The sequence below is a fragment of the Electrophorus electricus genome, chromosome 10, assembly GCF_041902795.1.
Source record: "Electrophorus electricus isolate QZ-2024a chromosome 10, ASM4190279v1, whole genome shotgun sequence".
Taxonomy (NCBI): domain Eukaryota; kingdom Metazoa; phylum Chordata; class Actinopteri; order Gymnotiformes; family Gymnotidae; genus Electrophorus; species Electrophorus electricus.
The window spans coordinates 28,493,427-28,520,003 of record NC_137506.1 but is presented as its reverse complement, the minus strand read 5'-3'; the positions used below and the strand labels follow the sequence as shown (position 1 = coordinate 28,520,003).

The 26,577-nt window shown below is 48.4% G+C and overlaps 1 protein-coding gene across 9 annotated transcripts in view; it reads right to left on the bottom strand.

The window, feature by feature from the left end:
* The window catches only part of asap2a (ArfGAP with SH3 domain, ankyrin repeat and PH domain 2a), a 44,136-nt gene that overhangs the window by 2,103 nt on the left and 15,456 nt on the right, over nt 1–26,577 (bottom strand). The window contains exons 1-26 of one of the 9 annotated variants that reach the window (XM_081722375.1): nt 19,957–20,257; nt 19,517–19,662; nt 18,876–18,950; nt 14,675–14,724; nt 12,040–12,169; nt 11,738–11,823; nt 10,743–10,818; nt 10,366–10,452; nt 9,141–9,244; nt 8,785–8,854; nt 8,430–8,517; nt 7,146–7,194; nt 6,763–6,929; nt 6,152–6,285; nt 5,678–5,772; nt 5,294–5,483; nt 5,010–5,095; nt 4,782–4,897; nt 3,859–3,926; nt 3,626–3,766; nt 3,241–3,460; nt 2,304–2,438; nt 2,052–2,178; nt 864–949; nt 621–700; nt 297–416 (exon numbers count right to left, since the gene is read on the bottom strand). In XM_081722375.1, the coding sequence (XP_081578501.1) occupies nt 297–416; nt 621–700; nt 864–949; nt 2,052–2,178; nt 2,304–2,438; nt 3,241–3,460; nt 3,626–3,766; nt 3,859–3,926; nt 4,782–4,897; nt 5,010–5,095; nt 5,294–5,483; nt 5,678–5,772; nt 6,152–6,285; nt 6,763–6,929; nt 7,146–7,194; nt 8,430–8,517; nt 8,785–8,854; nt 9,141–9,244; nt 10,366–10,452; nt 10,743–10,818; nt 11,738–11,823; nt 12,040–12,169; nt 14,675–14,724; nt 18,876–18,941 (2,571 nt within the window). In that variant the 5' untranslated portion in view covers nt 18,942–18,950; nt 19,517–19,662; nt 19,957–20,257. Of the gene's footprint in view, nt 1–296; nt 417–620; nt 701–863; nt 950–2,051; nt 2,179–2,303; nt 2,439–3,240; nt 3,461–3,625; nt 3,767–3,858; nt 3,927–4,781; nt 4,898–5,009; nt 5,096–5,293; nt 5,484–5,677; nt 5,773–6,151; nt 6,286–6,762; nt 6,930–7,145; nt 7,195–8,429; nt 8,518–8,784; nt 8,855–9,140; nt 9,245–10,365; nt 10,453–10,742; nt 10,819–11,737; nt 11,824–12,039; nt 12,170–14,674; nt 14,725–18,875; nt 18,951–19,516; nt 19,663–19,956; nt 20,258–26,577 lie in introns of those variants that run through there. The other 8 variants (XM_081722368.1, XM_081722369.1, XM_081722370.1 and 5 more) reach the window with 8 other exon arrangements.

Genomic DNA, 26,577 nt, shown 5'->3' with positions numbered 1-26,577 from the left:
CCTGCACGTGCGTCTCTGGGGGCGGGCGCTTCTCGGGGCCCACGGGTGCAGGTTCAGAGATTTGCCCGCCCTCTCGATGAGGCGCAGAGGAAGATATCGGAGGAGAGGACAGCCACCAGGAGGAGGATGAGGTCATCACGTGTGTCCCGGCGGCCGTGGAAACCAGAGCTCCAGAAAACGCAAACGTCTCTGACCCGCACTTTCTCTTGCTGTCCTCGGACGTAGTTGGGACTCTCAGGCCTTTCTTCAACTCCCACGACACACACACGCTCGCACGCACTCGCGCTCACACTCACCCACCACTCCTGGTCCTCCTCACCGTCCACCACTATCATCTCGCCCTCGGTGAAGGTCAGCTCGTCGGGATTGTCTGCCACACAGTTGTAGATGGCCTTCACACGCTTGGGCCTCTGTTTCTAACATACGAACACACACACACACACACACACACACACACACACACACACACACACACACACACACACACACAGAGGACTTATTTGTCACAGATATAGAAACTCCAGTTTTGTCTTTGGCGAATATGTCTCCACAGAGCGCTGTCCTCGCTCAGCTTCCAGCTTCGAACTTCATGAGCTTCTTCTCAACGTGACAAGACTTACCGGGTACACTTTCCTGGGCATTTGTCCAGGAGGCAGGGCCTGAGCAGTCGCATTCTGAAGAGATCCAGGAACTTCCCTTGCTACTCGCCGAAACAGAGGAAAATTATATCACAGTGAAAACAAAACACTTCCAAACACAATAACAGTTCAGTTCTGCTCTCAACTGGAACCTGCCAGACATCTTTATTCTGAACGGTGAGAGAACTACACTAGCTGGACTATAACAGCAGACCATCCACTTACAGTTCAAGTAGTTTCTTTGACATCTACCTGGTCTCTCAATGGAGTCCGAGTGCACCAGTGGACCCTTGCTGACGCCTTTGTCGGAGCTGCAATCAACAAAAGGAGAAGCTTCACTTCTCAGAGCTAAGTGTCCATGACACAGAGCTGGAGAACCTAGATTTAGGCCACATGGAGCGGGTGAGGGGGTTGGGGAGGCATTAAACACACTAAGTGTCCCACATCTTTGCCCCTCCATCCTTACGCACCTGAAAACGGGTCTCAAATAAGAATTAATGACCCCGGCAGAGCTGCAGATCCCTGTGGGCATCTTTTCCATCATTTTATTGCGGCCAATGGGCAGGGTCGCTAGAGAGACACTTGCGGCACCGTGCGCTGGAGCGGTCCAGGCAAAAGAGGGGAGGCGCTGCCTCCTTTCCACTCAGAGGACCAAACGGTAACTATTCCGGCCACATTCCCACGTGGAGGCGGTTCGGCACGAGGCACGTCCACGCCGTGTCCTGCACCGTTTTCTCAGCGCTGTTAGCTGACCGCGCTCAGAGCTGCGGAACTGTTGGGGTTGAGCTTCACTGACTGGCTCTACACAAACAGAGCTTCTTCCTGTTGCCAGCTCCCGTCATCAACATTCTCATTTGAATATTTGAATATGTTCTGTGCTATTTTGCACACATAAAAAGAAACACTAAAAACAGCCCAGACTAAAAACAGCCCTCGGTGACTGGAACTGTTTAGTGACATAATTGTGGCTAGAATCCACCTCTGCCTCAAATACTTCCTAGTCCTGCTTGCCCAGTGCAAACGTAACCTGGCTCAAAATCCCGGAACAGCCAAGAATGGCCTGACGTGACCTGGCCTTTCCTACAGTGGAAAAGCAGGCTTGTACCTGGGAAAATCTGCATTATCCTTACTTTGTCATTGTATGGATTGGGAGCGTCTAACACAGCTCAGCGCAGTAGGTGGGGGTTACAAAGAGTGCGTCCGTGTTAATGTGTGTGTATGCGGGGACCTGCGTTTTCTTCGGTGCCTTCATACGTTTATAGGCACAGACATACAGATCTTTTAGACCTGAACCAGCATTATGGGTATGAAACAGGATTTTAAGGATTTTCACCCATATTAGATGAATCATTTAGAAAGGTGTGTGTGTGTGTGTGTGTGTGTGCGTGCGTGCGCGTCCGTCCCCGTTCTGACCTGGGGGCGGTGGTCCTGTTGATGTTCTGTCCCACCAGCACTTGTCCCGGTTTGGGGTGCACGTTCATGGCCTCCATCACACCGGTTGTCTTAGCGACAGGAGGAGGCGGGGCAGCTGGTGCTATGACTACAGGGAGCAGAGCATTATTGCTGTGGCTTACTGTCAAGTCAAGTGGACAAAGTGGAAGAGACCCAAGCATCCTCGTCACAGGGCTCAACGGTGTTCCACTGCGGTGTGCAGGGCAGACTCACGGGAGGCGGAGGTGACCCGCATGGGCGGCACAGGGGCGTGCATGTTGGGCGGATCCGAGGAGGACCTCTGCCTGCCTGCCAGGTCTACGGAGCCAGGCTTCCACACTGGAGAACCCTGGAGACCAGCCAGTTGTGCTAGAGAGGGAGGGTGAGAGAGAGAGTGAAAGAGAAATAGCGAGACATTAGCCACAAAAAACAAGCGGCTCGCTCAGCCTCGCCACATTACAAAGGACATTGTGTTTGGTTCCTCGAGAAAGTTCCGGAATGCACGTCAGTTTCTTTTTCTCTGCACCAGGCCAGCAGTGCAGCATCTGGGTGTAATTACATGAGAGGCTGAGAGGACGGGGCCCGGCGCGAAATCCGCAACTGCAGGCCTCCTGTCCTGAAAGACGAGACCTCAGTAACCAAGCACCGCACACTACAACAGCTCCTATGACCCTTCAACCTTTGACCTCCACCAACTACGGTGTCTGCGGTGGAAGGCCCTATAAAACGATGAGATACAACCCTGATATAACAGCCCTGCGGATGAACACAGCACGATGAAAACACCCTTCAGGCGTTGACAAGAGTTCACACTCAGCGAGTGGCAGCACGCTGTCTGTTAGATTAAGAAGTCATTCAGTGAAATTCGGCACGACTCTCTTCCATAAAGCAGGATAATATAAATTTCTCAAATGAGGAAACAGCTGCTGAACTCCACCCCGTTCTTCCCCACAAGCAGTACTGTGAAAATGAAAGTCGAGCCGTCACATACGGTGCCGGTGCTAGCATGCCAGACACGTCTTTTTGGAGACTGTTCTAGAAAGTGGCCTGAAGTGCTGATGTCCTGGTGGCCACGCCCACTCTCCGCACAGACCCAAAGAGACTCCGCCTCCCTCCCCATCGACGCACTTTTCATTTCCATCCTGAGTATCAAAGCGGAGGCGGGATTTACCCAGGTTTCGGGGTGGCAGCGGCGGGGCCAAAGAGGACGTGGGCATGCCGGCAGGGGGGTTGCTGTTCAGGACAGTCCCGTACGTCTCGTTGGTGACCACGCTGGGCAGGAAGCGGCGCTCTTGTTTGTCCTTGGGTAGGCCGGAGGGCGCGGCCTGCAGCGCTGACCCAGCCGGCGTGTAGCAGCTGACCGGCCGCTCCTCTCGGCGCAAGGGGCTGGGCTGTGGGGTCAAAGGTCGTCAAGAGGACAGCCAGATGCACGTGCACATGTATCCTAAGGATGCAGATCTGAAATGGCAGTCTCGCGATATACGAGTATGTAGACCGAAGACTGCAGAATCCCAATGTGTGGTTATGTCTGCAGCCTTAGTAAACATGCTACGCACGTTACCGCTGCCTCTCAATGAGAGGGTGGGCACCTTCTCGTCCAGATCTTCATCGCTCTCGTCCAGGTCTTCGTGCTGAAGCCGCCACTCATACTCCACATGCACGTGCGCGTTGAACTTGCCCGCCAGTGCCTGGTTCAGCTGAGACAGAGTGCACACAGAGTTCAGCTCTACACAGAGGCTTTGAGGATCTTTCATCTCGAGCCAAGAGAGAGCGTTGGGCACAAACTCACCAGCTCCTCACACTGCAGGTGCTTGAGACGCTTCGCGATGTCCAGTGGGGTTTCGCCCACCTCGTTAGCTGCACACACACACACACACACACACACACACAGCATCATATAATTATAACAATCTATAATCTACAATAAAACTATAATAATTGACCCAGAAGTTTCCAGGAGGTGATCTTCCCAGCCTGTCAAATCTTTTGCGTGGAAATAAGTGTAATAAGTGTGCTCTGAGGAAGGGGCTGTAGAGAAAGGTCAGGATGGGGTCGGTACGACTGAAGTGAGCGGTGGACGTCAGTCAAAGCTCTTATGTTTACAGTAGTTTTCAGCTGAATTAGAGGGGACTTCCTCCTCACAGCGTATACACACACACACACACACACATATATATATGTGTGTGTGTGTGTGTGTGTGTGTGTGTGTGTGTGTGTGTGTGTGTGTGTGTGTGTGTGTATATACATATACATAGACATACACATACACATACATGAGGTCTACACCTTTAGCTAAACAAAGTAAAATAATCCTACCAGGTCTCTTATCATAAAGGAGAAATTTTGGCCAAACACACAAGCAGACACCCTGTGCCATGCTGCCTGGTTTGGCCGAGCTGTATTGCGGCACGCTCTAATTAGTGTGATTCCCACACTCTGCAGCAGGAACGCTGCCAGCAGCGGATTGCCTCTCTTATTGCCACATTCAATGCTCCCTGGCTTCCAAACCTGCTTCTGACAGGCCAGGAACGTGGAAGGATGCAAGCAAATGGAATTAAAGTATCTGGGAAACCTAGCGGCCAAAAAAAGGCGGGACCCTCTGTGATCCTGGCCTGGAGGGAGCAAGCAAAACCAGGCTGTGCACCTGAGCGGAAGGAGACTGCAGCAGAGGGTCACGGAGCGGATGGGAAGCGGCACCAGCCAGCCTCTTACCAATGTCGATGGAAGCCTTTCCCCTCAGCAGGAGTTTGAGGCACTCGCTGTTGTCCGTCAGGCAGCAGTAGTGGAGTGCCGTGCTTCCCTTCACCGTCTGCTTGTCCAGGTTCGCACTGCGGAAGGAAGGCACGTGACTGGGCTGCACGCACGCCTTCCGCATCCTAAAGGCTGGGCAAGGGGCTCAATGCTCTCCGGCAGGGTTGGCAGTGTCCAGGGAGGCCGTACCTGTTCTGGGTGAGGAAGTCCACGATGTGCAGCGAGGTCCTGTCCACCAGCCGCACGGCCAGGTGCAGCGCCGTCTCACCCTGCTCCTGCAAGAGCGCGCAAGCACACAACAGCAGGGCTGTAACCTGGAAACATGATGGGGCTTCCCCAATCTTCACTTAGCACCTCTTGATCAGTCTTTGTCCATTTCACTCCGACTTGGACATTCCCAACCAAGCTCAATCCTCAGCGGAACCACAGGAAACCCGTTTAACCAATCGGAGAGCAAAGGCGAGTCGACTCACATGCCCATTGGCCAGAGAAATGGGCTCCATCAGGTCCACTCCCTCAGCGTAGACTTGGATGAGGGAGAAGATGTCGCGAGCCTTCACTGCGTCACACAGCGTGCGCAGCCTGGAGGTGGTGTCGGGGCTCACTTTACGGGCGAAGCGCTTCTCCGTGTACTTGGCCGTGATGAAGTCTTTCCTCGCCTGCCTGAGGGACAGAGCGGAGTGGATGGGGAGGCGGAAGCACTTGGGAGGCTAAAATGGGAGATGTGCAGGATGCACTAAAGCCTGCGTGAAGGTACAGGTCTGGAAAAACACCATAACAACCATAACAACAGATGTCAGCCCTGTGATAGACAGACGGACGGAGATAGACAAACAGAGAGAGACGGCCTGTCTTACATGTCACTGGCTGGATTTGGTTTGACTGCATCTTCTGTGCTCAGGCTGGCCTCCATGATCTCATTGAAGCCAGCGTTTCCCACGTTCTTGGCCAGCTGCGGGACACACCCACCCAACACACACAAACGCCCCAAGTTGAGGATCACTCTTTAACTGAAGACCACAACCACAGTGCATTTCCAACACAAACTGCTCTTTCCAACACCGTATGGTTCATTTCATCCACATGACTGTAATGAAAGCTGCATGTGTTGTAATGTTCTGTAATGTTCAGAATGTCTGTGTTAACAACCCTCACATGCAATCAGACATGTGACCTTTAATGTTCTAATATGGTCCCACAGAAATGGGAACCATGCAGATGGAATTTAAAAGATTCAGCACAACTCTACAAAAGAGCGCCGCACGGCGTGTGCAGCATTCTTCTACACCAACAGAGGCATCTACGGTCACCAGAAGATCGGCACCACCAACCAAGAGCTCTGATGTGCTCAGGACATCCAGGGTGAGGGACTGGATTCGGGAGTAGTGGACTCCCAGCTCCCGGTGGATTCCGGAACATTCTATGCAGGTCAGGATTCCTAGGTTGGTAGAGAGCCATGTGGGACCTGGAGGAAACAGGAAAGAAATGCTCACAAAGTTCCACTGAAGCCAGGTTTAAGGTGTGGTGTGTCAGAGAAACCCAACGCCAAGAGTCTGAAATTCCTACACTTTGTTGTCATTGAATCTGTTCGCTTCTATAGGTTCAATTTCACACCATAGTGGTTCCTGGTTGACCTGAAGTGTTGAGTATAATGTTTTCATATCTACTTTGATCTCCAGCATTCTGGCATGAGGAAACCACACACTAGCAGCCATATTCATCGAGATTTACTTGACAACGGAACTGAGTAGTTATCATGAAAATTTTCATTCAGCGAACGCAACCGAAACGCACACATCTCCCTGCTCAGACGGGCTGAAACTTTTTCGGGCCAAGTTCAAAATGACAAAATCCACTTCCTCTCCTTCTTCCTCTGATTCATTTCCCTCCACCTCTCTCCACCTCCCACATCTTCCTTCCCTCCTGTCGCTAGGCCATTCACCTGGAGCGCCACAGTCGCAGCAGACGTCGTTGCCCGCCATCCGCTTGACCTCGCCCAGGATGGCCTTGGTCAGCTCCTGCACAATGTTGTTCTCGCCCACGTGCTGGTCGCCCTTGAAGGCGTTGTTGAGTGCTTCCTCCTTGCTGTTCTGCAGCACCGAGATCCAGCTGTGAGGAGAGGACAGGGGAGGAGAGTGGAGGAGAGGGGAGGAGAGGGGAGGAGAGTCCAGACACCACGGGCAGAGGAAGAGGTGCAGAGGAAAAGAGTGCACCGAGGAAAACTTGAGTAGTGGATTTGGAAGGAGGCAATTAGCAAGTTCAGGAAAAAGGAAATGTATATTCAAAGGTATCCTTTTTGTGGTTGAAACACACACATGCACTCACATTTGGCATTCTGGCTCATCTTCTGCCTGAAAGTGATACGTTCGGTCATCTGTAAGACACAAAGAGAAAGGGAAAGTGAGAGGAATGCAATAAAAGAAGCGGAAGGGGATGACCATGAAGACGGCTCTCAAACAGCCGGCGGACACTGGCACATCATTCATATCAGGCCTCTGGCATTCACAAAGTGCAGAGCATCCTGCCCCTAGCGCAGTGATGATCGTCACACTCCTCACCCTCTTCCCATCGCACACAGCACTGTTATCATCAGACCACTTTCTGTGCCCCACAACTGTAGAGTCAGTGGGTACAGGCTACACCCTGTTCCATGGCCTCTGTCGGGTGGGGCAGTGAGACGTGTAGAGTTACAACAGCCCCTGTGCTCCCTATTCCCTGTCTGACTGCCCCGCCTGCTGCCAGGACACTTAAAGGAGCGGGACACTTAAAGCCAATCAAAGGTCTGCTGGCACGAAGGGCGTTTTCTATGGTGCAACACGCAGCTACAGAACATCTGGGCTGTAGTGTACGGGACTCCCGATGCCGTAGGTTTATTGTGGACTACAAACACTGTGGGGGTGGTAGGAATTTTATATCCACCATAATGCACAAAACATTTGAAACCTTTATGTCCTACAAACACGGTCGAGAATGTGTAAGCAGCTTTGTGTGGAGGCTGGCGCTAACCAACACTGAACAAATTATGCTCCCGAACCCAAGAAACTGAGGGTCGGTACATGTCTCCCAAAGCTCCCCTTCTACTGTCCTGTGTGTGTGTGTCAGACTCTGTCTTAGTACCCATTCCACTAGACTCTCCCAGCTACATCCAGGCCTCATCTGTACTGCACGCACTGACAAGTGCCATTAACTCTGCAGCAGGACCTCAGCGGCGGAGGAAAGCAGAGATCACAGCCCAGTCAGAAGTACGGGGCAAGCCAGCTTTCTCATTTCATTTTAGGCAGAAAGGGGTTACGCTGCGTTCAACAACATGACAGGCATCCTGTCCTGATGCTCATCCAGGCTCTTATTCAGCGCCGTCCAGCCTGTCCAGGAGAAAAACAGAGCCTTTCTTTGCACTGTGAAAGGAGGATGAACTGAGAGAGAGGAAGGGCATTGTGGCTGCCACGCAGGTCGGAAATGCCAGCTGCCTCCTGCCCGGCTGGGCCTTCACAAACCTCCCTTCCCTGCAGCGGCCAGTTCACAAAAGAGCCTTCAGCACGTTTACAGAGGAGCCAAACTTTCAGCACTGTGCGTGTGTTTGCGTGTGTGTGAGAGAGAAGATCGGCATACGCGAGATGAGGTCGAAACTTTTCTTCTCCTCTGGGTTGTGCTTCACCTGACAGGTCAGAAGGTTGAGCTTGGCTGGTGCTCTGTTTGCCTAAGAGCGAGACAGAGAACGAGTTAAAGAAAGAAAGTGGTAAAAAGATATAAAGAAAAATATAGAAAATCAGATCTCTCAGTCTCATCTGAAACAGAGCAAGCTGACAGACTTCATCACTAGGCTGCCTGGTCTCCTAGTTAAGACGCAGCAGAAGACAGCCAGGCGGGCAGGGTCGCGTCTGCAGACGCTGAGAACAAGGGGATAGAGGTAACAGAACAGCAGGGAGAAGGTTGAAGGTGAAAGGTCAGCACCATGGTCCCTCACCGTGCCGTGGGAGATGGTCAGGTACCCGTTCTTCACCGTGCACTTCCTCTTCTGCCAAACTTTCCGCAGCCTGGGGGAAAAAGGAAGAGTCATCCTACTGTGCCCCCTCCATACACACACACACACACACACACACACACACACACACACACACACTTCTAACTAAACTCACTACTGTTAAAGGCTTTTCCAAGCCTGTGATGAATAATGCACCATGTGCTTCAGTCAGACTAATGAATATGAGCTCATGTCCTGGGTGCCACTCTAACAAGGTTCCCTCACCCATCACCATGCACCCACACCACTCACCCCTCACCGCTCACGCACACCGCTCACCGCTCACCCACACCCCTCACCCATCGCTTTTCTTGTACAGATTCCCGCTGCGCTCGGTACCATGCTCTTTGTTCCCTTGGGGCTGGTGCAAACTGTAGGTGGCGCTCTGACGCACCTGTGAATCCTACAAATAAGCATATGTTAATGCACTGAACATGTGTATGTAAATGTAGGTTAGCAGTGCAGGAAGTGGCTGGTCATACAGTGTGGGGAAGGGAAAATATCTGTTTTTGCTATCCAGTGTAGTCACTTCCTCTGAGGAAATGGCTAAAGTGGCCTCACCAGAGGCCCTAGGGAGAGGATCTTGTTTTGCAACACATTCCCAAGCCAAAAGGACCTAGCAAAGCTTGGACACAGCAGGAACAGAAGTTAATTTCAAATATGTTTATAGAAATGAAACATGAGAACTTCTCAAGCTAGTCAGATCAGCCCTCTATGGCTGCTGCTTCTGAGTCCACAACAAATTAATATTTGATATGGAGAGCACTGTCAAATATCTTATCATATGAGGTGAGCCAATTTATCAACTCGGCAACAGTGACGTGAAGGTTGATGTGTGCTCTACTGGACATATGACTGAATGACCTCATCCAATGTCTCAAATGAAGTTCTTGCAGCTTTTTAAAGGACAGGAAATTTAAAGGGGCAGGCAGTTTTTAATATGTAACTGTCAAAGTCAGTATCCAAGTGCCATGCAACAAACATTCCTGCTGCACGGGTACAAAAGCATGCAAAGAAGCCAGCAAGAAGGCACTTACTCTCCTAGACTTTGTTGGTCAAGTACGGAAGCATTAAAGAAGAGTGGAAAAGCATTCTGTCAGACATGTTAAACGCCGCGTGGTTTACAACAGCAGCTACAGAAACACAGCACGTGCCAAAGCAAACACCGCCGCCGACCGCTAAGATAAACAACCTCTCCACTGCTCCGGCACAAGCATCTGTCCTCTGGTGTCTTAATATGACATTAAAGAAAGCTGTTAAATTTGTGAGGACCGAGAGCTCGTGGCACAAACTGTGCATGGAATTACGACCAAGGGCTGGTTTTCTTCTTCAGTCATTTATAAAGAGCAGACTGCGCTCACTGGGGGCGAGACGAGATCTCGGGTGGACGTTTTAGGATGAATGTCGGATGAAATGCAGCCCCGCGTCTCATAGAGACCTTGGGCAGAGCAGGGCAGGGCAGGCCTCGTTCCCAGCTACTGGGTGAAGGGGGGCTGGTGAGATGGGGGTCCAGGCCAGACTTACCTCCTTCTGCTCCACTTGCAGAGCCGTCTTCAGCACGTCCCGTAGCTGTGTGAGCTGCCTGCGCTCCTCGTCCTGAGCTTGCTTGATCTGTGAGAGATACCCAGTCAGCAGGCGGCCACGATAACAGACATGTTCAGGGCTGTGTAAAATACACCTAGCAGAATGAGAGACTCACTCACTCAACACTAAGAGGTGTGTTTGGGTTTACAATACCGAGGCGGTGTTGTCATTCATTCGAATAAAATACTATGGTACTTCTCTGTGTAAAATGTTATCCACAAACAACTTCCTTTAACAATTTCAAAAGCCATGAACAGAAAACAAACCGCCAGCAGCAGTCAAGCGTATGTAAATGGCTCTGCTAGTGGCATGCCCACCGTGTGCAAGTCCGTGGCCAGCTTTTCAATGGAAGGCTTGAGGTTGTCTACTGCCTTCAGGCCATCCTGGAAGAAACTGAGAGGAGATATGTCTAGTCAGCTTTAAAAACACCCAAAATTAGCATTCGATCTCTCTAAGAGCTTGTTGACATTCACAAACACACACACACTTACAGAGCTACTATCTGAACTAAAAATTGCCTCTCCAAGTAACAATTTCCACCCGACCTTCAGAAATAATTGGGTAAAACCTACAGAATGAGGTCATTTCTAACCTTTCAGTGTTAGAAGTATACATCCTCTGTCATACTACTGGGGAAGCTAAAGAGTATTTTTAGGAACTAGACGTCTGTCATATTAAAAAGTAGATCCATTTTTAGATTTTCTCCATAGACATAGTACTTTTCAAAGATGTGGACACACCTGACTACAGGTTACTGCTTGCATTTGTTTCTAACACAAATATGAACGGAAAAGTCTTGTCTCTGGGTAAATTTATCTCCAAAACAAAACATCTAACATTTTTAAACATGTCTTTCAAAATGCTCTTCCAGAAAAAATAGCCCTTCATTTCAAACTTTGGTTTGCAAGCCAACAGGTGCTCAGCATGTGTGGGAACTTCAAGACTGTTGGCAAGCGACTCCTTCATGGAGCAGGTTGAGAGAATTCCAAAACTGCGCAAACCTCCCACGAGAGCAATGACTGCTTGGACTAGTCTAAACGTGTAAGAGTTTTGGCTCATTTAACACATTTGGTCACCACATAGTTCCATGTTATTTCAAAGGATTGGTAGTTCTATTATTCTAAGATGTGGAAAATAGTCAAAACAAAATGGTAGGTGTATCTAGACTTCTGACTAGTACTATGTTTCATACTGTGCTTCAGGCATAGCATTTCAATTCTGAAATGGACAGTATTCATCTCAACCACCACCACCCCATTCTTCTTTAACAAACAAACAAACAAAAGACTGTAGGGAAGGACGGGGGACTTACTTGCACTGTGCATGGAAATACTTGATGAGGTTTTGCAGCAGGTCCACGCCTTTCTTGACCTTAATCTCATTTACTTTGAGAAGGTACTGCAATGAAACACCAACCAGACATAAAACTGACTCAAACAATGCAACACCTGCAACCTCTTGAGCTCTCGCATAATACATCTTCCCAAAAAGCCAGATGGAAAATCCATCTAGCTGGGGAAAGTTCATTACTAGTGGAGACACCACAATGCCGGAGTTCTGCATTCAGAATCCTCCATTCTGCTCTCTCCGGCAGTCACCACGCCTCCTCCTCACCTCGCACATCTGAAGCTGAAAGAAGCGCCTCTCCTTCTCCATCTCCTCCGCTATCTCTGCCCCACTGATCTCCGTCCGGATCATTCCATGTTGCCGGGCGTGCTCCTTCTTCTCCTTCTCGATCTTGGTGCTGCAGAAGAGGTGGGAATCAGACCCTTTATATCCCACCCTCACTCCCATACTCAGAAGTACCCATCATGCAACAGGGCATTCTTTTCCCATATGCCCCGACAGCATATCACACCCTGGATTATGGATAAAGGGCTTCCTCCTTGGGAAGGAAGACCTATCACATGCACAGGGCTCCAGAGCTAGCACCCCAGGTCTAGTTAAGGCCTTTTACCTCATCTGAGAGATTATTTCCTGCTTAACCATGTCTAGATTTATTCATCGATACCAATTTTGCTCCACTTGTACAGTTGGCATTGGCTTTGCTGCAGCTTTTTCGGATGCGCCTGGGAGTGGGATGCCCTGGCCACAGCATGCCGGCCGGTGTTCTTCAGGACGAGGCCCGAGTTGGTAGCCCAGGACCCTCTCTCACGCACGACTGGCTGAAGGAAGTGAGGCTGGAAGCAGCAGGCCGTCGGCCTTGCCGACTGACCCCCGGCGTGCCCCCTCAAGCCGGCGTCCAGCTGCTCGGTTCGGTCCCTTCCGAAGCCCTGCTGTGTTCGCTCTGCCACCTCATTTCTAGGCGCAGCTGCTGTTAATTATGCCAATTTACCACTGCCGTGGCTGTCAGCACCATGACTAGGCTGTAATATCTCACTGCCAAACTGGAGATGAGCCATTCACACATCGTAGATATCTTTGGCACTTTTAAAAAGCCATATACCAACATTCATTATGCTTTGGGGACCTAAAACTGCACAAGAGGAAAAAAAACTGGGTGTACCTCTTGCTATTAATGAAAGCTAAGGATCAGAAGTAAAAAGCCCTTTTGTGACTATCAATTATATCCATTAGAAAGCAAGTTTCTAATGGCCACCTCTGGAACCTGTGCCAGTGACTAAAGCTCGCTGGGTCTTTCATCTTTGTCAAGATGTTGACAGAACCCAAAGCCATTCCTCAAACCCATAGACTAGACATGGTGAGTGGAAACAGCAACGAGCAGAAGATAAACGGATTCAGGCAATAAAAAAGTGGTGTGTTAGCATGTGGTAGCCGTTGAACAGTTTACAGAGTAACCAGGATTTTTCCATCGGACATACAAGCTGCCAGAATTAAACCGGAGTGCCACTCATATACTGCCACATCACTTCCTGCTGAAGAACCAAAAAAAGGAGTCATTCACATTTTTTTTTAACATTGAGTTCATACTATCCAGCTATATCAGTGTCAGCAAAAAAGTTTCTTTTTAAACCAATGGCAATAGTTTATATGGGAAGAGTGAATTTTCTTGTGGAAGAGTTGTACCTGTCTTTTAAAGCTCTTGTAAATAACAAAAGCTAGAACCATATGAAAACAAAACAGCACCGAAGAAAGACCCATGAATTATGGAAATGACATTTTTGCATGTTGACATTCACATGAAGCCAGCCATGCTGTTAAAAAGTTAAACAGTTTTGTAATTGACAAAGAAATTATTAGAACCCAATGCTTCCTGCCGAACTACTAATCCTTTAGGCCAGTGGGTTATCAAAGGACAATTCTGCTTTATTTATTTAGCTTTCCTGCTAAGGAATTTTGGTCTCCAGTATTCATTAGACCATCTGCATACAGTAATTAGATTCAAAGCACTAAGAGTGCTTATGAGACCATGGCTTGAATGACACTAGCCAGACAGTGAAGCGCTTTCTCACAGATATAAACAGATGGTTACGCTGATGATGGGGTGCTCACATACCAGCGTGCCGCTCTAAACAGTATTACATTCCCTTTTGTCTGGAAATGTAAAGACACTTGTCAACACTTACCAGGGATTAGCAAAAGCCTTTAGTGTACAGACCCCCAGGGAACTGAGAGGCAGTGGAACTGGGAGAGGTGCAGAGCGCAGGGTGCGGGGGGGGGGTGTTGGATGGTGGGGTCCTCAATTAAGCACTTGCTGGACTTAGCAAATCAAGCAGCTAATGACAGGAAATGACGACATCAAACTAAACAGCACATAAAAAGCTGGCTTCTGTTCATCTAGTTAAACGGCGCAGTATAAGAAAAAGCATTACCCTTTTAGTAAAGAATGTCCTTTGCAGCTTGGAAAATATATAAAAATGCTATAAAAAAAAAAACCCATACAGTGAAGGGTGGACAAAAATATTGATAGTCAACAAGAGTTAACTATAGAAGAGGAGATGAGGTGATGAAGGGGAGCGTTCCTCATCACAAAGTAAGGCATGGCTCAGGGATACAGAACAGCACAGTTACAGTGGATGAACAAGCCACTGTCCTCTGTTTCATTCATCTACTGGTGAAAGTGCTATCAGATGACTTAAATTTAGGTCTCATAAATTCTTATGAGTCAGCATAAGTTTGACTCCCACAGTTAATCTCCACTTGCTATGAAAGCGAACAGCAAAAGCACTTTTTGTTCGCCTGTGTGTGTCTAGCCCTGCTAACCAGACACGGGCCTGATGTCAGCGATGACAACAGGCAGGTGTAGTCTAGCGACTGGCGGCTGAAGGGTGAGGGTAATGGGGCTTACACTTTGGTCTCGTAGTCTTTCCAGGCTTTATCGAAAGGTTTTTTCAGATCCTGCAAGGGACACACACAAGGAACAAGGAAAAACAGTCACAAAACGCAAAACAGTCAAGCTTCTAATACAGCTGCCTGTGAACAAACCGAACGAAAACAGGCTCCTCTAATGAACAAAACAGTTACGTTCTTTCTTTTGTTTGTTGGAAGGTGTGCAGAACCCCCTACCCCAGCCTGAAATAGGAGTGGTGCATTAGTAGCAATATTAAGTGTTTGATGTTTGACTAAGGGGCCACTGTTGCCCATATGAAGCATTACATCATGGTTCCACAGGATACACACACTTGGCAGAGGGAGTTAATATTCAGGCCCAGGAATGACATAATGCTACAAGTAGGAAAAGCTGTACTGATTCCAACATAACACTGTTTCAGAGATATCTCTGAGTTTCAGTAAAGATGTTTAGAGTTTATATACTGAACTGGTCTTCACACACACAAACACACACATACAGAGAGAGAGAGAGAGAGGGGAAAGATAGCAAAACAAGAACAGATTGTCCATATGAGCGCACACACACACACACACACACACACACTTTGGCAAAAAAAAAAAAAAAGAAATTATCCAGAAAGAGAGACGAGAAAAGAAAGAACGTGAGATGTAGAACAGAGTGGTCATGTTACTCATGGGACAAGACACCAGAATAATGAAACGGAAGCGCAGACTGCACTCCTCCAGGCCAGGGAGGCAAAGCAGCTGAAACAGGCAGCTGGGATGCTGCAGGACTAAGGGTCCAGAGGCCGCCACCCCTCTGCCCTGAAGCCCATCCGTGGCAACCGAAGTGCACTTCGCATTAAAGCCAGAATGGCGTCACAGGAGCTCCGTGGACCCGGCCAGCCTCCGCAAAGGAGCCGGTCTTGGCAGTGCACGTGTGGCTGGCTTTCCACGCAGGTCAGCGCAGAGGCACCCAACAGTGCCAGTGAATGCCGAGCTGGGCATTAATCACATGCGCGTGCACGCACACATACGGGTACGTGCGTGAGCGCGGCAGGCGGCAGGGTGCTCAAAGGCCCACGCACATACAGACTCAGGACTTCCCAGAAGCCTGCTGCCTGGAGGGTCACCCTGAGGTCAGCGCACAGGCTGGGTCCCACCATCCATCCTCATGCCTCTCTCTGGATGTGCATAAGGCAGAGCCGTCCCAAATACCAACGGAAAAACTCATTTTCAAACTTGTTCCCAAGGTATGAAGGGAATTCACTGCTTAAGGTACTTGACTTGTACTCAGAAGGTTGTTGGTTCAAGCCCCACCGTTGGGCCCCTGAGCAAGACCCTTAACCCTCAAGTTGTACGGAGTTATAATTGTCATTTCTATTGTCATTGAAATGTAAATAAGCACAAAGCTATGTGCTTTACTTCTAACTTCAGTGCGGTGAAATGTTGATTTTTTTTTAAATTATAAGCAATAGTTTTAAATACATTAAATATAATATGCACTTTTAATGTGAAATATAAATAGCATGATAGAAAACGAAATCTCTGCGTGTTATCATCTGATAAGCCAAAAGTTGGTAATCGTGCAAAACGTTATCCAATTGATGACAACACATCAGTTAACTGAGGCTATAGGCCTACGACAAAATAATATGATAAATAAAAAATGAAAGGTATGATTAGAAGCCATTATTGATGTTGTAGGCATGGAGCTCAGACCCTTGGGATCTATAAGCCGAGTATTCGATTGCGTTTCATATAAGGTATGTGAAAATGAGCCAATCTGTGTTCATCACTTTAGGTAGACATAGACTGCAAACTTAGGTTTACTCATAAAAACACTGCACACCGGCGGCGAAACGGCAGTGCTGGCACATTCAGCGCGATGACGACGCTTTAATATTCATCTTAATTATGTAGCTGTAGCTGCTCGAATATAACTAGACGATGAACTATCAACAATAAGATGCTTCTTTGTATCTTAGTGCCACAAACTGTATCCAATTCCAGTTTGTCTACTATATTCCTTTAAGACACAATACAGATAAGCTAGGTTAAACAAGATATTCCTTTGTCTACATAACCCAGCTGCGCTTGATTCCGTCATAATAAACAGGTTTGTCTCTGCAGGGGCAGATAAAATACACCTGAACTGAAATGTCTCCTGGGCGGACAAACTGGCAGTGGTGGATCGGGTGCTGGTGAGCTGTGTCGTAATCGAAAACAGCATACACACTGTAATCCAACATTGTGTGGCCTAATTAACTACCCACATTTTAGATTACAAAAATAAGCAGTGATATGTTAGTTTTCTCTATATTGACTGTATGTAAGGAAACCACTGTAATACGATGTTTAATTAATTACATCAGAATACCAGAACAGTAGGAATACCAAACCCCACATCACAGAAAGTTGCTGTTTGGGACTTCTCAACAACCAATAGCAAAGCACTCTGTTTGGAGTTATGGCCCGCCCATTTGGAACCAGTCCTGCCTGCAGTGATACGCTTCTCGTCAAACAGACCACGGTGGTCAGAGCAAGAAAGGCTGCAAAGGTAGCCTGGACTGAAGCTCGTAGTCTCCAGCCATTAGTGGCGGTCTCCGACAGAGCCGATCAGCATCCCAGCACCCAGAGCTTTCAAACCCACGGCCACTATGGCAACCCACTACTGTAGCTCGGCTGGTAGTGCCTGGTGCCAGCAGCGCCAAGGTCATGGGGTTGATTCCCAGTAGGCAGACATACAGTCAGTAAAATGCCGGATAAAAGTAATAGCTTAATGCTTTAAATGTAAATGTGAACTCGGAGGGCACACTCTCACTCGCCTCAGTGAGGGAATGCAAGAATAAAATTTACATATAAATGTAAGGCACAAAGGGAGAGTTCGGTCAATCTATGTTAAAAGGGGTTCCAGCTCGCTCAAAACTAGCCAAAGGAAATGTAGCATTTATCATTGCTATCAGTTTAAGATCGAGGACGGCCATTGCAGATTGGGCAGTGGTAGTCAGAGACATCCACTCTGAACTACATCTTTTTCCAGTCCTATACTGTGCTGTTCCCGCTCAGAAAGGTTCACAGCTGCTCAGTCCTGCTTATGCATCTATAATTGGCCCTGAGGTTCTACGCGTCACACGGGCTGGAGCAGAACCAGAACAGCCTAGAGCCAGTAGGAAGGTTCCACCACATCAGGTCTGGACTCGGTCTGAAAGTCTTTGACAACCCGGCAACTACACCCGTCACAGCTGTGGGAGACCATGTCTCCGGGAGACGTTTGCTTTTCTCGGCGAGCTGGGCCCCATTGCCAAGGGAAACAGAGGGAGAATGAAAGCGGGAAAGAGAGCAGGAGGGAGTCTCCAAGGAGACGAGAAGCGGCCTCCTTAAGAGCAAACCGCCTGGCACGCCCCACGAGGGCAGTCGCACGGACCAGGGGTCAGGAGGTCAGCACAGACCTTAATGGGGAATGATGGGCCAAGAGGGCTCCATCTACACACCTCAGCTGTCTGTCAGTCTCCCTCTCACACTCGCTCGCACACACACTCAAACACACACTCGCACACACACTGCTCACGCTGGCACGAGAGTCAAACAGAGAAGCCTCGCCGAGCCCGACACGCTCCGGGTCTTTCACGGCATCGGCACCGGGATGACATCCTCTCCCCGAACCCTGAGAGGCCGGAGCGAACGTGGCAGAGATCACGTGCTGGCTGTTCACTGTTCGCCTCCCACACAACATGGGCTGTGAAACAACAACCGCTCTGCTTCAAGCAGGTGGAAAACTGGCACAGAAGCCGTGGGTCTTTCCACGGGCCCAGTGGTTTAATGCCCTGCGTTTTGTTCTCCACCCTTTCGCACTTTACTGTTGTGTAGCTCTGGTTTGTCACACACTGCTGAAGTGCTGTGTGATTACCAAGCTCTCTTGATACTGCAAACCAGTTACTATCCATGCCATTTTACTACTATCATTCTTTGCTATTTGTGCACATATTTTAGCGCATTTTGCTATTGGTGCAATATTTACTTCCAATTATTTTCATTCCTGTCTGCTACTGTTGAATATTACAGTTCTTTTCACAGCCCTGTGCACTTGTGTATAGGGATAAAGCAGACAATACTAAACTCAGCGTTACAAAAAGAAAACACCAGAAAAGCGTCTGGGCCTGGTGAAACCGTGTTAATAGTCAACACTGCTAATATTCCAGAACGTTCCTACTCACCCCCTTCACCCCTTTAAGGTCTCCCTTCAGCAGACTGTCCAATGGGAAGGTGATGATGTTATTCATGTTCTGAAACTAGAAGAAGAGGTGCGCGTTAAACAACTCCTCCTCTCCTCGGTTGCAGCGCTCCGCTGTGACGGCGATTATGTGGAGAGGAAGCGCTCCAAACAGCTTGGGGAACCAAGCAGGATTCTGATAATCAGTTCAACAGGATCCATTTGGAATATAAATTGGGTGATGGGGCAATGAATCTACTCAAGTAAAATTCCGACACCATTCAACCGTTCTAGATGCTCCGAGTGTCTGGAAGTGCCAGGACCGACACTCATAAAAAGGATTACAGTGAAGGAAACAAGAGATGCTCATGAAAGGTGATCTGCCCCACTGGCCAATGAGAGAGGGTTATATTCAGGCTGATGGCCCCAGTGCACTGGCTGCAGGAAGGAAATATGCGCATAATGCATTTGTTCTTCAAGACTAAAATAACACATTTACATTTACGGCATTTGGCAGACGCTCTTATCCTAGCCAGTAAACACATAGCACATGCACATGCATGCATGCGCACACACACACACACACACACACACACACACACACACACACACACACACACACACACACACACAGTCTTCTCTCACCAAGTTCTTGAAGAGGGCGGTGAGCTCCTTGGTGAAGACGGAGAATTTGAGGAAGGCAGAGCCAAGGTCCGGGTCGTCTCGGTACACGCAGTTCTCGCCGAACTTCTCCAGCGCCTGAGTGTACTGCTCTTCGTTCTCCACATGAGCTGAGGGGAGAGCAGGCGGAATGGAGCAGTCAGAACCCCCGCCGCTAGCTCTTCCAGGCATCGGGAGTGCCTCGCTGCACTAGCATGGTGCAGTGCAATCTACAGAACACGGTCTGGCCAAAAAGACATGCCACAAAGACAGACCACTGCATGAGACACTTTGGCACGGCTGTGGTCGAGATCGAAACAGGAAAATAGACAGACGCGAAACATGCGCTTAAGCACATCAGAGTATCGCCACTTAAGCCCACGCGAGCTGCCAGACAGCTGAAGGCAAAGGTCAAATGCTCTTACTGTCAACTAGCTCTTGGATCTCATCATCTTATCATTTCATCTTCTTTTCTCTCCCCGTTTATTTGCGTGGTGCCAGGAGTCTCTGGCTCTGGAGGTTACTGCAAGCCCTTCGGTTACTGCCTCTGTCTACAAGGCTAAACATCCCTGACATAGCCCAGTGGACACTGAAACATGTCCAAAAAACTCTAGAACTTCCTTGGGTCCAGGAAAACAGAATTAGCAGAGCCTACATCCCACTTCCCGTGCTCACAGAGTTAATGTAAGTGAATGTTCCGGAGGCAAAGCTTGTCAAGTCCACCGCAGCACAGGAAATGTTCTAGTGTTGTTAACAATTAACCCTCTTTTCAGTTCACCCCAGGGGAGAGTGTAGTGCATACGCCTAAATATGGCATAAAAGGGCACCGCATGCTGCACGTGTGTGTGTTGGTGCTATCAACACCTGAAGTGTTTTCTTATTATAGCAATACCGGTATTGCTATGTGCACTTTATGTCTGCTTTTAGCATCGTGCCATCACGTAGGCCACATGTCAGAGCTGTGCTAGGGCAAGTTACACAGTGCCATCATTTATATATAATAAGAAAAGTTTACTAATACAGGGATGTTGTTCACAGGTGTCTGACATGACCCCTACAGACATACCTACACAGGCCTGGAAGATGCGGTCTTACGGTTATTACATGGAAAAATCTTTCTTTTACATACGAAGACAACAGGTAAAAGGTTCTCTATAGAGTTGTGCAATTAATACAGGTTAGCGTTACCACTTCAAGCTAACAAGCCTTTGCTGGTTTCTGAAATTGCTGAAATTAAGAACTCAAGAACTCAATCTTAATAATAATTAACATGAAAAGAACTGCAATTGGTATTGAAAGAGTACCTGAAAGACATCCAGATGAGAAAGGTAAAGAAGTGAAAAGAAAATAAAGAAATAATTCTCTCTCTCTCTCTCTCTCTCTCTCTCTCTCTCTCTCTCTCTCTCTCTCTCTCTCTCTCTCTCTCTCTCTCTCTCTCTCGCCTTTAGAATCTGACTGGGCTTGGAAGGAATGAGCTATGAGTTCCTCTAAAAATTTTCCCTCCAATAAGGGCAAGGTAAGGTGTGATACGCAGAGCCGCGCAAACCGCACAGGCACACTGAACAATCAGGTCGCCGCTCTTCTCCAGAGAGGGAGAGGAGACAAAATAGCTCAGGGAATGTCAAACATGTCAGACAAGAACAAAAAAACACAGGAGTACTGCTGACTTCCAAACACCTGCTTCTCCACTGTGACTCAGCGCATATCTCATTAAAAGCCCAGACGCTTTTTTGCACACTTCAGTCACGCGGACGTCAGAAACCCACCGGCTCCACCAGCACTTCAAAGAAGAAATGCAATGAAATCCAAATAAATAAGCACAAATTAATAAATAACTTCTCTAAGATTACAAGGTTGTTTTTTTTCTCTGTGGATCAAAGGGGACCCCCAACCATGAGCTCATGTTCCAAACATCAAAAACCTTCCTCAGTGCCCCTCCTCACCTCCCAGCCTGCACGTCCCAATTAATTTACTGCCAAGCGGTGTTAGCCTGTAACACGCTGTAGCTCCATCACTGCAGTGTTAGCCCAGTCCTGGGCCTGTAACACGCTGTAGCTCCATCACTGCAGTGTTAGCCCAGTCCTGGGCCTGTAACACGCTGTAGCTCCATCACTGCAGTGTTAGCCCAGTCCTGGGCCTGTAACACGCTGTAGCTCCATCACTGCAGTGTTAGCCCAGTCCTGGGCCTGTAACACGCTGTAGCTCCATCACTGCAGTGTTAGCCCAGTCCTGGGCCTGTAACACGCTGTAGCTCCATCACTGCAGTGTTAGCCCAGTCCTGGGCCTGTAACACGCTGTAGCTCCATCACTGCAGTGTTAGTCCACTCCTGGGCCTGTAACACGCTGTAGCTCCATCACTGCAGTGTTAGCCCACTCCTGAGCCTGTAACACGCTGTAGCTCCATCACTGCAGTGTTAGCCCAGTCCTGAGCCTGTAACACGCTGTAGCTCCATCACTGCAGTGTTAGCCCAGTCCTGGGCCTGTAACACGCTGTAGCTCCATCACTGCAGTGTTAGCCCAGTCCTGGGCCTGTAACACGCTGTAGCTCCATCACTGCAGTGTTAGCCCAGTCCTGGGCCTGTAACACGCTGTAGCTCCATCACTGCAGTGTTAGCCCAGTCCTGGGCCTGTAACACGCTGTAGCTCCATCACTGCAGTGTTAGCCCAGTCCTGGGCCTGTAACACGCTGTAGCTCCATCACTGCAGTGTTAGCCCAGTCCTGGGCCTGTAACACGCTGTAGCTCCATCACTGCAGTGTTAGCCCAGTCCTGGGCCTGTAACACGCTGTAGCTCCATCACTGCAGTGTTAGCCCAGTCCTGGGCCTGTAACACGCTGTAGCTCCATCACTGCAGTGTTAGCCCAGTCCTGGGCCTGTAACACGCTGTAGCTCCATCCCTGCAGTGTTAGCCCAGTCCTGGGCCTGTAACACGCTGTAGCTCCATCACTGCAGTGTTAGCCCAGTCCTGGGCCTGTAACACGCTGTAGCTCCATCACTGCAGTGTTAGTCCACTCCTGGGCCTGTAACACGCTGTAGCTCCATCACTGCAGTGTTAGCCCACTCCTGAGCCTGTAACACGCTGTAGCTCCATCACTGCAGTGTTAGCCCAGTCCTGAGCCTGTAACACGCCGTAGCTCCATCACTGCAGTGTTAGCCCAGTCCTGGGCCTGTAACACGCCGTAGCTCCATCACTGCAGTGTTAGTCCACTCCTGAGCCTGTAACACGCCGTAGCTCCATCACTGCAGTGTTAGCCCACTCCTGAGCCTGTAACACGCCGTAGCTCCATCACTGCAGTGTTAGCCCAGTCCTGAGCCTGTAACACGCCGCAGCTCCGTCACTGCAGTGCAATGTTTTCCTTTCTGTAACACACCTAATTTATCCTGATCATTCTATTTATTTGTGGAGCAGGAAAACATGGGTGTATCCAGAGCTAAACAGAAAAAAAAAAGTCAAATGGGTCAGAACAAGCTGTTTCTAGGCCATCTCAAAACTGATTCTACGAATGTCCCATATCAGTATTACAATAACAGAGAATAACAGTTTACTCTTTATGAAAAATGGCCATCCTATAAAAAGAAAAAAAAATCTTTTTTTTTAGTTCTTAGATATAGACAATAGTCTGGATCTGGTGGGTGTTAATGACACCTTCTGGTTTTTCACAGTGTAAAAACTTTTTTCTCAGCTGAAAAAAAACGTTTTTAGTCTTATATTATGAAAATATCCCTGCAGACCTAGCCACGTGTACAGCATGGAGCACGGCTCTGTCCCGTGCCATGTTGACCGTCACTGAATCCCTCCTGCTCTCGTCTGGCGTTACGCCAGAGCTCGCGTGTGACGGCTAGCCACCGAGCGTGCCGCGATGACGAGCATCCCGCGCGCGCACGCTACAACGTCGACGCCTGGCATGGGAACGCACGTTGCTTCTCTGAGGCTTCTCTGAGGCTACCCTGCGTTTAATTAAGTGATGGCAGCTAGACAGGCTCATTTCCGGGGTCCAGGGTTCTTGGCTCAGTGTCGCTCTCTCGTGTGCACGTGCACGCCCAATTGCACCCGCGAGCATGCACACACAGCACAGCGCTGGGGAATTTATAGGCACATTAAGCAATCACTGACATCAATTCATTTGTACTAAGTGGTGTGCACTTCTTGGGCTCTGCTGCCTTAACTAAGCCTGGTCTACCACAAGCACTAAACATTACCAGCACTGCCCAGTAAAGCACTCACCCAATGTGGGGGTTGTATAAGTAATGTGGACACGACACCTGTTTGCACTGCACCCCAGGGGCCCATGTTTAAAACAAACAACCATGCCATCAAGCCATATTCCCTTCAGTGCTTCCATATGCAGAAATGATCCGTAGAGAGCTTCTCTGTAGGCAGGAGAAAATGAAAACAGTGCAGAAGACTGCCATAATGACGTGTGGGGCCCGCACAACACGGTCCTGTCAATATTCTCCTAAGAGACTGCGTTTCCCAGAAACACATGCAGCTCTCTGCAGCGTGCCACTAAGCAAAGCTGCAGCACTTGATATGCATGCTCCAGTAGAAAAGCAGCTCAGCACCCAGGACATCACCATTAACGGTCATACAATTCATTGTGATTAACTATCTACTTATCTGTATGCCTGTAGGCCTGTAAATACTATAATAACATATACACACACAACCAACACACAAGGCAATGTATTGAACAGTACACTTGGGAAAATATATTGAATGAAATTAGCATGCTTATAATAATTTGAAAATAAATGATCAATATCAAAATGTACTGTATATGAAAATAAATGTGTTCGATCAGACGCAAAATAGTGTCTTCACATGCTGTGCAGGAAGGTTTCACTTCTGCAGCACATATTAACTAATGCATAGGATCGCCTAACACAACGACAACACGCCATGTTTAATGGAACAGTCACTTGAGTTATTTTCAACGCTAGGCTCCACAGAACACTTAGCAGCCGTCCGAAGTCTAGATTCTGTCAGCACTTCCAACCATTTTTATACATGTGCAGGCTCAGAAAGCACATAAGCAAGCTGCCTGAGATTACTTAATAACTCAACGAGGTTTGAGACAGCATCAGAAAGACAAGTATTGACTTGCAGAACCATGTTCATGGTTTCTTTTGTTAGCTACATTAACCTCATAGCACCAGTGCGAAACTAAAACCTCAGACACCAGATTCTACACACTTGGGGAAAAGAGCATTTTATTGGATTTCTGTATGCATACTGAAATAAAGAAGCAGATGCTCTTATGTTCACTCAGTTGTGTCTCAACACAATTGAAATCAAATTACTACAGAAAATAATCACACTCAGAGTAAATCATTGCAGTCAGCTCAAATAATCGCAATCGGACAATTATGCAATAATCATGACAGGCCTAATGCTATCCCAGGAGCAGAGCGCCAACACGTGCAGAAAACTGTGCCTGGGAAGCTCTGGAGGTGCTGATGACCCCAGTTGACCACACGCTGAGCGCTCTTGTTCGGTCTCTCTCTCTCAACCTCCCCTAGACCTCCTGTCTCTCTCACACTGACTACTTCTACAGTGACTCTCGGTACTCCTACGCGTAACTAACAACACGCTGTCAGAAAGTTCTCATGTCCTGGCTCTTGCTGGTACTTCTGGGCTAAGAGCTGATCTCTTCTCCACTCATTAGTCATTCACCTGCTCACTAAGTAAGTAAATAAGACTGGATTTAACCTAATGGACCGGTTTCCCGGGCATGAATCATGAGTTAGGATTCATTTGAAAATGACTTTTTTATGTAGACTTAGGGTTCGTTTGGGTCTGAGAAACTGGCCCCCTACCCTCTGGCTTGCCTAATGTTTAGACTGCAGCAGCTCTGGGAATCCCTGGGCTAGAGAGACAGGTCCAAGCTCCGAGCATCACCATGGCAGCTCCAGATGCCCTCTCCAGGAGCAGGCACGCCTACCAGACAGCACCCACAGATGGACGGAACATATGGTAGCTGGACTGACCTTCAGATGACCCATGACCTTGCCATGACGCCGGCCCTCCCGACAGAGCAGCAAAGCCCACTCTCCTGCCACAATAAGGAAGACCGAGCCACATCAGGTCCTGGCAGATGATTGCTTTTCATGCTGACCTGAGGCCAGTTTTGCAGTTTCACGTACAACAGTCAATACAGAGAGGGTGAAGCTTGTACCAGATCAGCATAATGAAACAAAGCTTTCAGCTCAGTGAAGCCATCTCCCTGTTATCTAATCTACTGCAGTCTAGAGGCTTCAGAACTCCAGTATCTTTAGCTGGAGAGGCGGCTACAACATTTTGCCTCAGTCACAGCATTTTGCCTTTCAACTGAAGTGATAGTGACTTAGTATTCCTTATGGAGTCTATAATAAATAGCCAAGAGAAAGAAGCTCTCAGACGCAGAGCAGCTGTGAAAAGTGGGCCTTTTTTCTATAGACAAAACATCTTATGTTTTCATTATATATATATATATATATATATATATATATATATATATATATATATATATATATATCAACTATCTCTAAAAATATGTAAAAATATTTATTAGAATTTCAATATTAGAGTGATAAGAGTGACCGCTAAAGGTTATTTTCTTTTTTTCCATGTTGGTTATAATGCCCATAGCATGATGTTATTCTGGCATTTTGGAGCAGCCACATCCTTGGTAATCTGATTCCATGTAATTTGACTGAGATTCTGTGGAAAAGCTACTAATTCCATCGGACAGGAATTACTCAAGGCCGTTCCTCTCTACGTCCTTTCTAACACTCGTCCCTCTCTGCCTCATTCACTGGGTATGCAAACAGACACCCGTAGGCACTGCTCAAAAAGAACCTCCCCTGCCAGCTGAGCTATCTACGCTGTCAGTCATCACCTACCCAGCAAGCCCACATCCTCCTGTTCAACAGCGTGACGTGGGAATCCCGCCATGTTAGGAAACACCACCGCCCCCACAGCCCTGCGGCACCGTCAGACACCACGTCCTTCGGTGGGGTCTGATAACCGGCCCCGGCTTGCACAGACGCTCCAGACAGGGTCAGGAG